At 37.5% G+C, this 14,787-nt stretch overlaps 1 protein-coding gene across 1 annotated transcript; it reads right to left on the bottom strand.

Annotated features, from left to right (window-relative positions):
• Positions 1–227: 227 nt before the first annotated feature.
• On the bottom strand, positions 228–1,337 carry LOC102809286 (solute carrier family 35 member G1-like). Its single transcript, XM_006824429.2, has one exon. The coding sequence runs from the start codon at positions 1,335–1,337 to the stop codon at positions 228–230; it is 1,110 nt and encodes a 369-aa protein (XP_006824492.2).
• Between the last annotated feature and the right edge of the window lie 13,450 nt (positions 1,338–14,787).

Genomic DNA, 14,787 nt, shown 5'->3' with positions numbered 1-14,787 from the left:
TACAGGTGCGTCACACAAACACCTAATTTAGAGTGAAATTATGCTCATGTTATTCCATTAAGGCGGAATCTACTATACCCAGAAATGTTGTATGCAAATTAGAAAATTAATTATTCGTATTTCCTGGCATGTTTTTTTTTTTGCTTATCACTTCTACAATATCCACTTGCAGCTGATGCTTTCCCCAGCGAATTTCTAAAAATACATACTTATGTCATTACTAAAAGTTAATATTCATCGTCCTCCTCTTCTTCACGCAATGACTTTTCTTCATCTGGGATGTTTTCGTCGTTTGCGTCATTGTCTTGTTTTCTCTTACGATATGCTGAGATGGATACGACCACCGAACCCATCACAACCACACCAGCCCCAACAAAGTCGAGCGGATGCAGTGTGTAGTGAAATATGAATATATCTGCGAGATAAGATATAATTATCTGAACATTGGATAAAAGTACTACTGTAGCAGCTGACTCCAGTTGAAGACTTTTATACCTTGTCCACGTACTGAGCAATCCTGATACGCAAACACCAATAATAAACGAGGCGGCACGCGGAGGGATACTCCAACTTGGAGGCCTTATAATTACCATTAGTACACAGTTCAGAACGGCCACAATCGAACTATTGTAAAACATAACAGCGAAAACGTGTAAACGTCCCCTCACGTACCTTCCAATGACGTAACCTGCTGATATACCAACAACAGCAACAATAGTTAATATATATGCCATGGTTTCCTTGCTACTTGGGGCGGCGTGAGCGGGAACGAGAAATGGGGGCCGGGTTATTATCAACACGCCGATCGCGTTAAGCAAAGAAGCAACGAGTTCGGACGGTCGAGACATCTCCTTTAGAAATACACATGCCAAGATGGCAGTGAAAACAGACAGAGTACCTTGAATGATAGCATTAATATTTCCTAACGGTGCATTCGGTAGAGCATATAACAGCGATATACATGCCACAGCACCCACAGCACCGTTCCCAAGCAAAGCAATCCTATCTTTCCAATTGTCAAGTCGAAGGTCGATTTTTCGATATATGACACAGGGAACCAAGACCATTGTTCCGACAACCCCTGTGATGAACTTGATCTGGTACTGGGTGATTCCCTGATTCTGGGCCAGCACAACAAATATAGAGCTTACGGCATACGACGATCCACTTATCAATGCTAGAGCCACCCCAACAGCGGACTCGAAGAAACTACGCACATTTTGTTGACAATTGAAACGTTTCTTTTTTGGAAACGCATCCCAGTTGAAGAGGCCGCCAAACTCGTCATCAGAATCGTAGTGATACTCCACCGGTACTAAAGAGTAAGTTGGTTCCATGGCGTATTAAAGCTGACTTAACTCTACTAGAAGTCCGTGACTATACTTACTGCAATTAAAACACATCGATGGTACAGCAAGGTTTTTATAGAACAGATGAGAACTGTGTATCTCCTGAGCTGTTTAATTATTCATGAATATGCTGCTTCCATAGTGATAGTGTGAATAATTAAAAACGTACATGACAGACAATTGATTCGGTGGGTGAACAAAGATGAGCTCCTTAGGTCAATAAATATTAGCTTTCTAATTCAATTCATAATTCATATTTTATTTCGTAGCGTCCCATCACAATGGTGTCTACCCACATTACTCTTCGTTTATGTAGACAAATATAGAGAGTGTTGAAAACTGAATGTAAAATATACCCGTCGAGATCCAAGTATAATTGCCGGGAAAATGTCTTGAGCACAAATAACACTGTGGTTCATATAATGTGTTTATGTCACGTGGTCATGGGACTGCGCACACTTCGAGTACAGAAAGTCATAACATTTTGACTTTTTACAACTATGTCATCTGTATCACAAAGCAGTTATGTTCAAAAGTTGTTGAACACCTGACAGTAATAGCGCTACCGTGGAATAACGCTATTAATAAGGTCTCTCAGAAAAAAAACTTCAATGTTTAAATAAGATCATTTGGGAAAGACTTTCTGTTGACAAGCCGTTCTCTAAATAAGACATTCCCATGGAATGCGCTTTGCAAATAAGACTTCTTTTTGAAATGTATTTCACTAAATAAAAACTCCCCATGGAATAACAATTATTAAATAAGACCACTACTTGAAATATCGTTCTCTAAATAAGACTTCTACTTGGATACCGTCCTTTCAATAGGGTCTCTATTTGAAATGGCGTTTTTTTTAAATACGAACTCTCTTAGAAACACCTCTCTAATAAGACCTATACTCTGACATGTAGTTGTCCAAATGAGACACCGCCTTTTTGGAATACCGTTTCTTAAATAAAATCTCTCTTTAGAATTTCGATTTCTAAATAAGACCTTTCCTTGTATTACCGTTCTCCAAATAATTCCTTTCTTTGAAATACCGCTCTCTAACTTCAATTTATTAAAGCGCGCTTAAAACTATTCGGAAGGGTTGTTGCATTAAGTCTGGTGGAGAAGTTTGAAGCTCATACGAAAACAAAAATGAAACTATAATTAGGATCGATACGCTCCTCACTCAGTTTAACCGATCAATGTTGTTGAGAGGTAATACTAAGGAATACCATCAAATAACATGTCCAGCAAAGTCAAAACGATACTGCGTCTTCAATATAAAGAATATGTGTTTTAATCTTGCATGGGTAAAGTATAACAAATTCATTTAACTGCAAAGAGCAACATTAAAATGTGCAAATGTCTTGGGGGATCTTCGTGGAACAGTGGATAAGAAACATTATAAATATTGCAAGAATTCCCCATATCTTAGATAAGCTGAACTCGTAATATGACAGGTGTAGTAAACTGGGACGGAATGTCTAATTGATTAGGTGATCATGTATGTAGGACAACCCAATCCAATCAATGTAACCGATGTGTGCATATTTATATTCATGACGATACTAATACGAATCATGTCAAATAATTAATTAATTAATTTGATAGCTGGTACACATCCCGCAATCGGAAAAATCACATTCCGTACTTTGACTTAATCTGAGTGAATGAGTGCACTTTAAACGCACTGCTCTAAAGCTGTGAACAATAAAAGTTAAGCAAAGCAAACGTCACAAAACAGGAAGTTAGGTCAGGGGTGTTCACTAGCTTAATTGAACAAGTACACATTTATTGAACGTAGTCCATATATAAACAGATGAAACCATTCATTACTCTTATAGAATGTATCAGCGTTGTAGCAGCCTAGAATTAGGGTAGGAATGAGCCATTATCTAAGTCTTAATGAGTCTTAACGCATATTTCTACATACAAATTATTAGAAATTTCAAGACAACTACTGTAACAAGTCAGTAGTTATTAAAATAATACATCATGTGTTCACTATGCATTTTATTACAAGGTTGGGAAATTATACAAATCACTCGTCGTACTGCCTCTTCATATTGGCAAAATAGATATTGGCAAGATATTGTGTGAGGCGAAGGCGAACCCATCATCGTGTCTAGACCCTTCGAATCCATTATGACTTCATGGAGGATTCATTATTGTTGTTATAAATCACCATCATCAGAATTAAACACATTCAGTTAAATGTGTATGTTTTTTTAAATGAGTTTACTTGGGAATAACGGTTCACAGATAATATAAAGCTATGACGTCATGAAAACCTCTAATTCTGGTAGAGCTGAATTATATAATATTTCTTTTGATTTATAACATATAATAATGTTCAGCATCGTCTCTTATTTAATAAATAATTTCAATACGACTCCTGTTTTTCCTAAATAACAACATTGCAATTAATATAGCATTAGCAAAAAAACAATGATGAAACAGAAACACATATTGTATTCAGTTGATATTCTAGTCATCATATTCAATTTAACTGTTTTTATTTTCTCAGATAAATTTTGATAAACGTATTTCACAATTATTTTGCATGTTGATGTTGTGCTGTACATATATTACGAAGATAAAACTCGACGTACCTATCATGATTTATTGAAGTAACAACAGAAAGTTCATTCTCTAAGTGTGTCTTATCTAAGATATATACGAATACAGTAGTACAAATGCCGTGCCTATGCTTGTACAAGGGGTTACATGACAGACAATTGTGCATACACGACTATGTCACTATTGGTCGTAGCAAGAAAGCAAAGTCAGATAAGAAGAAACCGAGACGCGATCGTATAGCCTACAGCGTTAAAACGTCATGTACAATTCAACTTGAAGTCTCACAAAAACAGTATTTTCATTAGTCGGTATAAAAAAATAAGGCAAATTGGCGACTTTAGACAAACTTAACATTTGTACGGCATATACACTTATCATATCTAAACTTTCAGATGATATAAATATGTTGTCATAGTAAAATGCTCTCTGATGACATTCATTTCATTGACCCCAACGCTATGTAAGTATGAGTTGGTGTCGGTAGGCAGTCAGGTTATCCTTATATCTACACCCATTCCAGATGTGGTCTCTCTCTTTTAGATAAGTTTTCCCATAAATCATATCAATCATATCAATGTATTAAAGCAGGCATACATTTTTATAGATTTGTACCATGGGATTCAATTGTGACTGACGAAACCCAATTAGTTTTTGTTCTGTCTAAACTATCTATGATTGAGTTTAGAGTAATAACCTATCCACTTCTTTTACGTGTACATAATTCATTTTATATGATTACGTTTTTATACTTTTTTCTTTCGGTTTCCCTCGATAACACTTACTCTTTGCTATAACACTATACGCCATTTAAAACAAAGAGTCATGCATGTTCCCGAGCACAACTGCGGAAGTGGTGATAACACTCGGGCACAAAATGTACACACCCAAGCAAGTTCTTTCTCCCTGTTTGTTGTACATGTTGTTTTTATACAACGAAAACAATAACTCTGCTTTGTCTCACCCTGCTAGATAGTGTAAAATCTAGAAATACTTCTTTAGAAGAGATCTTGAATCAGCTTGGCATTGATGTCAATCTTTTAAAAACGTAAACGTAAAAGTAAATGATGTCATCATATCAAGTGAAATGTTTTCTAAGGTTAACTATAACTTGCAAAAACTCGACTCTTTACACGTTACACGCAAACAGGAATGGCACAGTGAAAACAATGAGACTTCAACGATGTGGCAAGTATAACACAGTTCCATTAAAAAGACATTTGTTTCGATTTGCATATAGCATGATTGGTGACGTCACATAAACTAGTCTCTGTTCCCCGTCTCGTACAACCACATTTGTTACAACCACAGTATTCAGTGATTGACATCTGATGTTGTCATTAGTAGTTGAAATTATCATTTTAATCAGCTAGTATTAAGCAGTGTGATTCTCCGAATACCGACAAAGTGAGTGTGTACGCAATTTGATTTAGAACTAGCAGTTAGGTATGCTGCATAGAAAACGTGTGTAGGTATGCTGCAAAGAAAACGTGTGTAGGTATGTTGCAAAGAAAACGTGTGTAGGTATGCTCCATAGAAAACGTGTGTAGGTATGCTGCATAGAAAACGTGTGCAGGTATGCTGCATAGAAAACGTGTGTAGGTATGCTGTATAGAAAACGTGTGTATGTATGCTGCATAGAAAACGTGTGCAGGTATGCTGCATAGAAAACGTGTGTAGGTATGCTGTATAGAAAATGTGTGTAGGTATGCTGCAAAGAAAACGTGTGTAGGTATGCTGCATAGAAAACGTGTGTAGGTATGCTGCATAGGAAACGTGTGTATGTATGCTGCATAGAAAACGTGTGTATGTATGCTGCAAAGAAAACGTGTGTAGGTATGCTTCATAGAAAACGTGTGTAGGTATGCTGCAAAGAAAACGTGTGTAGGTATGCTCCATAGAAAACGTGTGTAGGTATGCTGCATAGAAAACGTGTGCAGGTATGCTGCATAGAAAACGTGTGTAGGTATGCTGTATAGAAAACGTGTGTATGTATGCTCCATAGAAAACGTGTGTAGGTATGCTGCATAGAAAACGTGTGCAGGTATGCTGCATAGAAAACGTGTGTAGGTATGCTGCATAGAAAACGTGTGTAGGTATGCTTCATAGAAAACGTGTGTAGGTATGCTGCATAGAAAACGTGTGTAGGTATGCTGCATAGAAAACGTGTGTTGGTACGCTGCAAAGAAAACGTGTGTAGGTATGATGTATAGAAAACGTGTGAAGGTATGCTGCATAGAAAACGTGTGTATATATGCTGCATAGAAAACGTGTGTAGGTATGCTTCATAGAAAATGTGTGTATGTATGCTGCAAAGAAAACGTGCGCAGGTATGCTTCATAGAAAACGTGTGTAGGTATGCTGCAAAGAAAACGTGTGTAGGTATGCTGCATAGAAAACGTGTGTATGTATGCTGCAAAGAAAACGTGTGCAGGTATGCTGCATAGAAAACGTGTGTATGTATGCTGCAAAGAAAACGTGTGTAGGTATGCTTCATAGAAAACGTGTGAATGTATGCTGCATAGAAAACGTGTGTATGTATGCTGCAAAGAAAACGTGTGTAGGTATGCTTCATAGAAAACGTGTGTAGGTATACTGCAAAGAAAACGTGTGTAGGTATGCTCCATAGAAAACGTGTGTAGGTATGCTGCATAGAAAACGTGTGCAGGTATGCTGCATAGAAAACGTGTGTAGGTATGCTGTATAGAAAACGTGTGTATGTATGCTCCATAGAAAACGTGTGTAGGTATGATGCATAGAAAACGTGTGCAGGTATGCTGCATAGAAAACGTGTGCAGGTATGCTGCATAGAAAACGTGTGTAGGTATGCTTCATAGAAAACGTGTGTAGGTATGCTGCATAGAAAACGTGTGTAGGTATGCTGCATAGAAAACGTGTGTAGGTACGCTGCAAAGAAAACGTGTGTAGGTATGCTGTATAGAAAACGTGTGTAGGTATGCTGCATAGAAAACGTGTGTATATATGCTGCATAGAAAACGTGTGTAGGTATGCTTCATAGAAAATGTGCGTAGGTATGCTGCATAGAAAACGTGTGTAGGTATGCTGCATAGAAAACGTGTGTATATATGCTGCATAGAAAACGTGTGTAGGTATGCTTCATAGAAAATGTGTGTATGTATGCTGCAAAGAAAACGTGCGCAGGTATGCTTCATAGAAAACGTGTGTAGGTATGCTGCAAAGAAAACGTGTGTAGGTATGCTGCATAGAAAACGTGTGTATGTATGCTGCAAAGAAAACGTGTGTAGGTATGCTGCATAGAAAACGTGTGTAGGTATGCTGCAAAGAAAACGTGTGTAGGTATGCTTCATAGAAAACGTGTGAATGTATGCTGCAAAGAAAACGTGCGCAGGTATGCTGCATAGAAAACGTGTGTAGGTATGCTTCATAGAAAACGTGTGTAGATATGCTGCATAGAAAACGTGTGTAGGTATGCTGCAAAGAAAACGTGTGTAGGTATGCTGCAAAGAAAACGTGTGTAGGTATGCTCCATAGAAAACGTGTTTAGGTATGCTGCATAGAAAATGTGTGTAGGTATGCTGCATAGAAAACGTGTGTATATATGCTGCATAGAAAACGTGTGTAGGTATGCTTCATAGAAAATGTGTGTATGTATGCTGCAAAGAAAACGTGCGCAGGTATGCTTCATAGAAAACGTGTGTAGGTATGCTGCAAAGAAAACGTGTGTATGTATGCTGTATAGAAAATGTGTGTAGGTATGCTGCAAAGAAAACGTGTGTAGGTATGCTGCATAGAAAACGTGTGTAGGTACGCTGCAAAGAAAACGTGTGTAGGTATGCTGTATAGAAAACGTGTGTAGGTATGCTGCATAGAAAACGTGTGTATATATGCTGCATAGAAAACGTGTGTAGGTATGCTTCATAGAAAATGTGTGTAGGTATGCGGCATAGAAAACGTGTGTAGGTATGCTGCATAGAAAACGTGTGTATATATGCTGCATAGAAAACGTGTGTAGGTATGCTTCATAGAAAATGTGTGTATGTATGCTGCAAAGAAAACGTGCGCAGGTATGCTTCATAGAAAACGTGTGTAGGTATGCTGCAAAGAAAACGTGTGTAGGTATGCTGCATAGAAAACGTGTGTATGTATGCTGCAAAGAAAACGTGTGTATGTATGCTGCAAAGAAAACGTGTGTAGGTATGCTTCATAGAAAACGTGTGAATGTATGCTGCAAAGAAAACGTGCGCAGGTATGCTGCATAGAAAACAAGTGTAGGTATGCTTCATAGAAAACGTGTGTAGATATGCTGCATAGAAAACGTGTGTAGGTATGCTGCATAGAAAACGTGTGTAGGTATGCTGCAAAGAAAACGTGTGTAGGTATGCTTCATAGAAAACGTGTGTAGGTATGCTTCATAGAAAACGTGTGTAGGTATGCTGCATAGAAAACGTGTGTAGGTATGCTGCATAGAAAACGTGTGTAGGTATGCTGCATAGAAAAAGTGTGTAGGTATGCTACATAAGAAACGTGTGCAGGTATGCTGCATAGAAAACGTGTGTAGGTATGCTGCATAGAAAATGTGTGTAGGTATGCTGCATAAAAAACGTGTGTAGGTATGCTGCATAGAAAATGTGTGTAGGTATGCTGTATAGAAAATGTGTGCAGGTATGCTCCATAGAAAACGTGTGTTGGTATGCTGCATAGAAAACAAGTGTAGGTATGCTTCATAGAAAACGTGTGTAGATATGCTGCATAGAAAACGTGTGTAGGTATGCTGCATAGAAAACGTGTGTAGGTATGCTGCATAGAAAACGTGTGTATGTATGCTGCAAAGAAAACGTGTGTAGGTATGCTTCATAGAAAACGTGTGTAGGTATGCTGCAAAGAAAACGTGTGTAGGTATGCTTCATAGAAAACGTGTGTAGGTATGCTGCAAAGAAAACGTGTGTAGGTATGCTCCATAGAAAACGTGTGTAGGTATGCTGCATAGAAAACGTGTGCAGGTATGCTGCATAGAAAACGTGTGTTACGTTACAATAGCGATATTGGTTACCATCCAATTGCAATAGTGATATTAGTTACCATCCAATTGCATTAGCAACATTGGTTACCATCCAATTACAATAGCAATATTGGTTACCATCCAATTACAATAGCGATATTGGTTACCATCCAATTACATTAGTGACATTGGTACCATCCAATTACAATAGCGATATTGGTTACCATCCAATTACATTAGCGACATTGGTTACCATCCAATTACAATAGCGATATTGGTTACCATCCAATTACAATAGCGATATCGGTTACCATCCAATTACAATAGCGATATTGGTTACCATCCAATTACATTAGCGACATTGGTTACCATCCAATTACACTGGCGACATTGGTTACCATCCAATCACACTGGCGACATTGGTTACCATCCAATTACACTGGCGACATTGGTTACCATCCAATCACACTGGCGACATTGGTTACCATCCAATTACCCTGGCGACATTGGTTACCATCCAATTACAATAGCGATATTGGTTACCATCCAATCACACTGGCGACATTGGTTACCACCCAATTACACTGGCGACATTGGTTACCATCCAATCACACTGGCGACATTGGTTACCATCCAATTACACTGGCAACATTGGTTACCATCCAATTACACTGGCGACATTGGTTACCATCCAATTACAAAAGCGATATTGGTTACCATCCAATTACAATGTCGATATTGGTTACCATCCAATTACAATGGCGACATTGGTTACCATACAATTTCAATAGTGATAGTGGTTACCATCCAATTACAACAGTGACATTGGTTACCATCCAATTACAACAGCGACATTGGTTACCATCCGATCGCAACAGTGACATTGGTTACCATCCAATTACAGCAGTAACATTGGTTACCATCCAATTACAATGGGGACATTAGTTACCATTCAATTACAATAGTGATAGTGGTTACCATCCAATTACAATAGTGATATTGGTTACCATCCAATTACAATGGCGATATTGGTTACCATCCAATTACAATGACGACATTGTTTACCATCCAATTTCAATAGTGATAGTGGTTACCATCCAATTACAATAGCGATATTGGTTACCATCCAATTACATTAGCGACATTGGTTACCATCCAATTACAATAGTGATATTGGTTCCATCCAATTACAATAGTGATATTGGTTCCATCGAATTACAATAGTGATATTGGTTACCATCCAATTACATTAGTGACATTGGCTACCATCCAATTACAATGGCGACATTGGTTACCATACAATTACAACAGCGACATTGGTTACCATCCGATTGCAACAGTGACATTGGTTACCATCCAATTACTTTAGTGACATTGGTTACCATCCAATTACAATAGCGATATTGGTTACCATCCAATTACATTAGCGACATTGGTTACCATCCAATTACAATAGTGATATTGGTTTCATCGAATTACAATAGTGATATTGGTTACCATCGAATTACAATAGCGATAGTGGTTACCATCCAATTACAATAGCGATATTGGATACCATCCAATTACAATAGTGATATTGGTTCCATCCAATTACAATAGCTATATTGGTTAACATACAATTACAATAGCGATATCGGTTACCATCCAATTACAATAGCGATATTGGTTACCATCCAATTACCATAGCTATATTGGTTACCATCCAATTACAATAGCGATATTGGTTACCATCCAATTACAATAGCGATATTGGTTACCATCAAATTACAATAGCGATATTGGTTACCATCCAATTACAATAGCGACATTGGTTACCATCCAATTAAAATGGCGATATTGGTTACCATCCAATTACATTAGCTATATTGGTTACCATCCAATTACATTAGTGACATTGGTTACCATCCAATTACATTAGCGACATTGGTTACCATCCAATTACAATAGCGACATTGATTACCATCCAATTACAATAGCGATATTGGTTACCATCCAATTACAATAGCGATATTGGTTACCATCCAATTACATTAGCGACATTGGTTACCATCCAATTACAATAGCGATATTGGTTACCATCCAATTACAATAGCGATATTGGTTACCATCCAATTACATTAGCGACATTGGTTACCATCCAATTACAATAGCAATATTGGTTACCATCCAATTACAATAGCAATATTGGTTACCATCCAATTACTTTAGTGACATTGGTTACCATCCAATTACAGTAGCGATATTGGTTACCATCCAATTACATTAGCGACATTGGTTACCATCCAATTACAATAGCGATATTGGTTACCATGCAATTGCAATAGTGATATTAGTTACCATCCAATTGCATTAGCAACATTGGTTACCATCCAATTACAATAGCAATATTGGTTACCATCCAATTACAATAGCGATATTGGTTACCATCCAATTACATTAGTGACATTGGTACCATCCAATTACAATAGCGATATTGGTTACCATCCAATTACATTAGCGACATTGGTTACCATCCAATTACAATAGCGATATTGGTTACCATCCAATTACAATAGCGATATCGGTTACCACCCAATTACAATAGCGATATTGGTTACCATCCAATTACATTAGCGTCATTGGTTACCATCCAATTACACTGGCGACATTGGTTACCATCCAATCACACTGGCGACATTGGTTACTATCCAATTACACTGGCGACATTGCTTACCATCCAATCACACTGGCGACATTGGTTACCATCCAATTACCCTGGCGACATTGGTTACCATCAAATTACAATAGCGATATTGGTTACCATCCAATCACACTGGCGACATTGGTTACCATCCAATTACACTGGCGACATTGGTTACCATCCAATCACACTAGCGACATTGGTTACCATCCAATTACACTGTCGACATTGGTTACCATCCAATTATACTGGCGACATTGGTTACCATCCAATTACAAAAGCGATATTGGTTACCATCCAATTACAATGGCGATATTGGTTACCATCAAATTACAATGGCGACATTGGTTACCATACAATTTCAATAGTGATAGTGGTTACCATCCAATTACAACAGTGACATTGGTTACCATCCAATTACAACAGCGACATTGGTTACCATCCGATCGCAACAGTGACATTGGTTACCATCCAATTACAGCAGTGACATTGGTTACCATCCAATTACAATAGGGACATTAGTTACCATTCAATTACAATAGTGATAGTGGTTACCATCCAATTACAATAGCGACATTGGTTACCATCCAATTACAATAGCGATATTGGTAACCATCCAATTACAGTGGCGATATTGGTTACCATCCAATTACAATGACGACATTGTTTACATCCAATTTCAATAGTGATAGTGGTTACCATCCAATTACAATAGCGATATTGGTTACCATCCAATTACATTAGCGACATTGGTTACCATCCAATTACAATAGTGATATTGGTTCCATCCAATTACAATAGTGATGTTGGTTCCATCGAATTACAATAGTGATATTGGTTACCATCCAATTACATTAGTGACATTGGTTACCATCCAATTACAATGGCGACATTGGTTACCATACAATTTCAATAGTGATAGTGGTTACCATCCAATTACAACAGTGACATGGGTTACCATCCAATAACAACAGCGACATTGGTTACCATCCGATCGCAACAGTGACATTGGTTACCATCCAATTACAGCAGTGACATTGGTTACCATCCAATTACAATAGGGACATTAGTTACCATTCAATTACAATAGTGATAGTGGTTACCATCCAATTACAATAGCGACATTGGTTACCATCCAATTACAATAGCGATATTGGTTACCATCCAATTACAACAGTGACATTGGTTACCATCCAATTACAACAGCGACATTGGTTACCATCCGATCGCAACAGTGACATTGGTTACCATCCAATTACAGCAGTGACATTGGTTACCATCCAATTACAATAGGGACATTAGTTACCATTCAATTACAATAGTGATAGTGGTTACCATCCAATTACAATAGCGACATTGGTTACCATCCAATTACAATAGCGATATTGGTAACCATCCAATTACAGTGGCGATATTGGTTACCATCCAATTACAATGACGACATTGTTTACATCCAATTTCAATAGTGATAGTGGTTACCATCCAATTACAATAGCGATATTGGTTACCATCCAATTACATTAGCGACATTGGTTACCATCCAATTACAATAGTGATATTGGTTCCATCCAATTACAATAGTGATGTTGGTTCCATCGAATTACAATAGTGATATTGGTTACCATCCAATTACATTAGTGACATTGGTTACCATCCAATTACAATGGCGACATTGGTTACCATACAATTTCAATAGTGATAGTGGTTACCATCCAATTACAACAGTGACATGGGTTACCATCCAATAACAACAGCGACATTGGTTACCATCCGATCGCAAAAGTGACATTGGTTACCATCCAATTACAGCAGTGACATTGGTTACCATCCAATTACAATAGGGACATTAGTTACCATTCAATTACAATAGTGATAGTGGTTACCATCCAATTACAATAGCGACATTGGTTACCATCCAATTACAATAGCGATATTGGTTACCATCCAATTACAATGACGACATTGTTTACATCCAATTTCAATAGTGATAGTGGTTACCATCCAATTACAATAGCGATATTGGTTACCATCCAATTACATTAGCGACATTGGTTACCATCCAATTACAATAGTGATATTGGTTCCATCCAATTACAATAGTGTTGTTGGTTCCATCGAATTACAATAGTGATATTGGTTACCATCCAATTACATTAGTGACATTGGTTACCATCCAATTACAATGGCGACATTGGTTACCATACAATTTCAATAGTGATAGTGGTTACCATCCAATTACAACAGTGACATGGGTTACCAGCCAATAACAACAGCGACATTGGTTACCATCCGATCGCAACAGTGACATTGGTTACCATCCAATTACAGCAGTGACATTGGTTACCATCCAATTACAATAGGGACATTAGTTACCATTCAATTACAATAGTGATAGTGGTTACCATCCAATTACAATAGCGACATTGGTTACCATCCAATTACAATAGCGATATTGGTTACCATCCAATTACAATGGCGATATTGGTTACCATCCAATTACAATGACGACATTGTTTACCATCCAATTTCAATAGTGATAGTGGTTACCATCCAATTACAACAGTGACATTGGTTACCATCCAATTACAACAGCGACATTGGTTACCATCCGATTGCAACAGTGACATTGGTTACCATCCAATTACTTTAGTGACATTGGTTACCATCCAATTACAATAGCGATATTGGTTACCATCCAATTACAATAGCGATATTGGTTACAATCCAATTACAATAGTGACATTGGTTACCATCCAATTACAATAGCGATATTGGTTACCATCCAATTACAATAGCGATATTGGTTACAATCCAATTACAATAGCGATATTGGTTACCATCCAATTACAATAGCGATATTGGTTACCATCCAATTACAATAGCGATATTGGTTACCATCCAATTACAATAGCAATATTGGTTACCATCCAATTACAATGGCGATATTGGTTACCATCCAATTACAATGGCGATATTTGTTACCATCCAATTACATTAGTGACATTGGTTACCATCCAATTACAATAGCGATATTGGTTACCATCCAATTACAATAGCGATATTGGTTACCATCCAATTACAATAGCGATATTGGTTACCATCCAATTACAATAGCTATATTGGTTAACATACAATTACAATAGCGATATCGGTTACCATCCAATTACAATAGCGACATTGGTTACCATCCAATTACAATAGCGATATTGATT

The sequence above is a fragment of the Saccoglossus kowalevskii genome, chromosome 15, assembly GCF_978046115.1.
Source record: "Saccoglossus kowalevskii chromosome 15, keSacKowa6.1, whole genome shotgun sequence".
Classification (NCBI taxonomy): Eukaryota; Metazoa; Hemichordata; class Enteropneusta; family Harrimaniidae; genus Saccoglossus; species Saccoglossus kowalevskii.
This window is presented reverse-complemented; position numbering and strand designations above follow the sequence as displayed.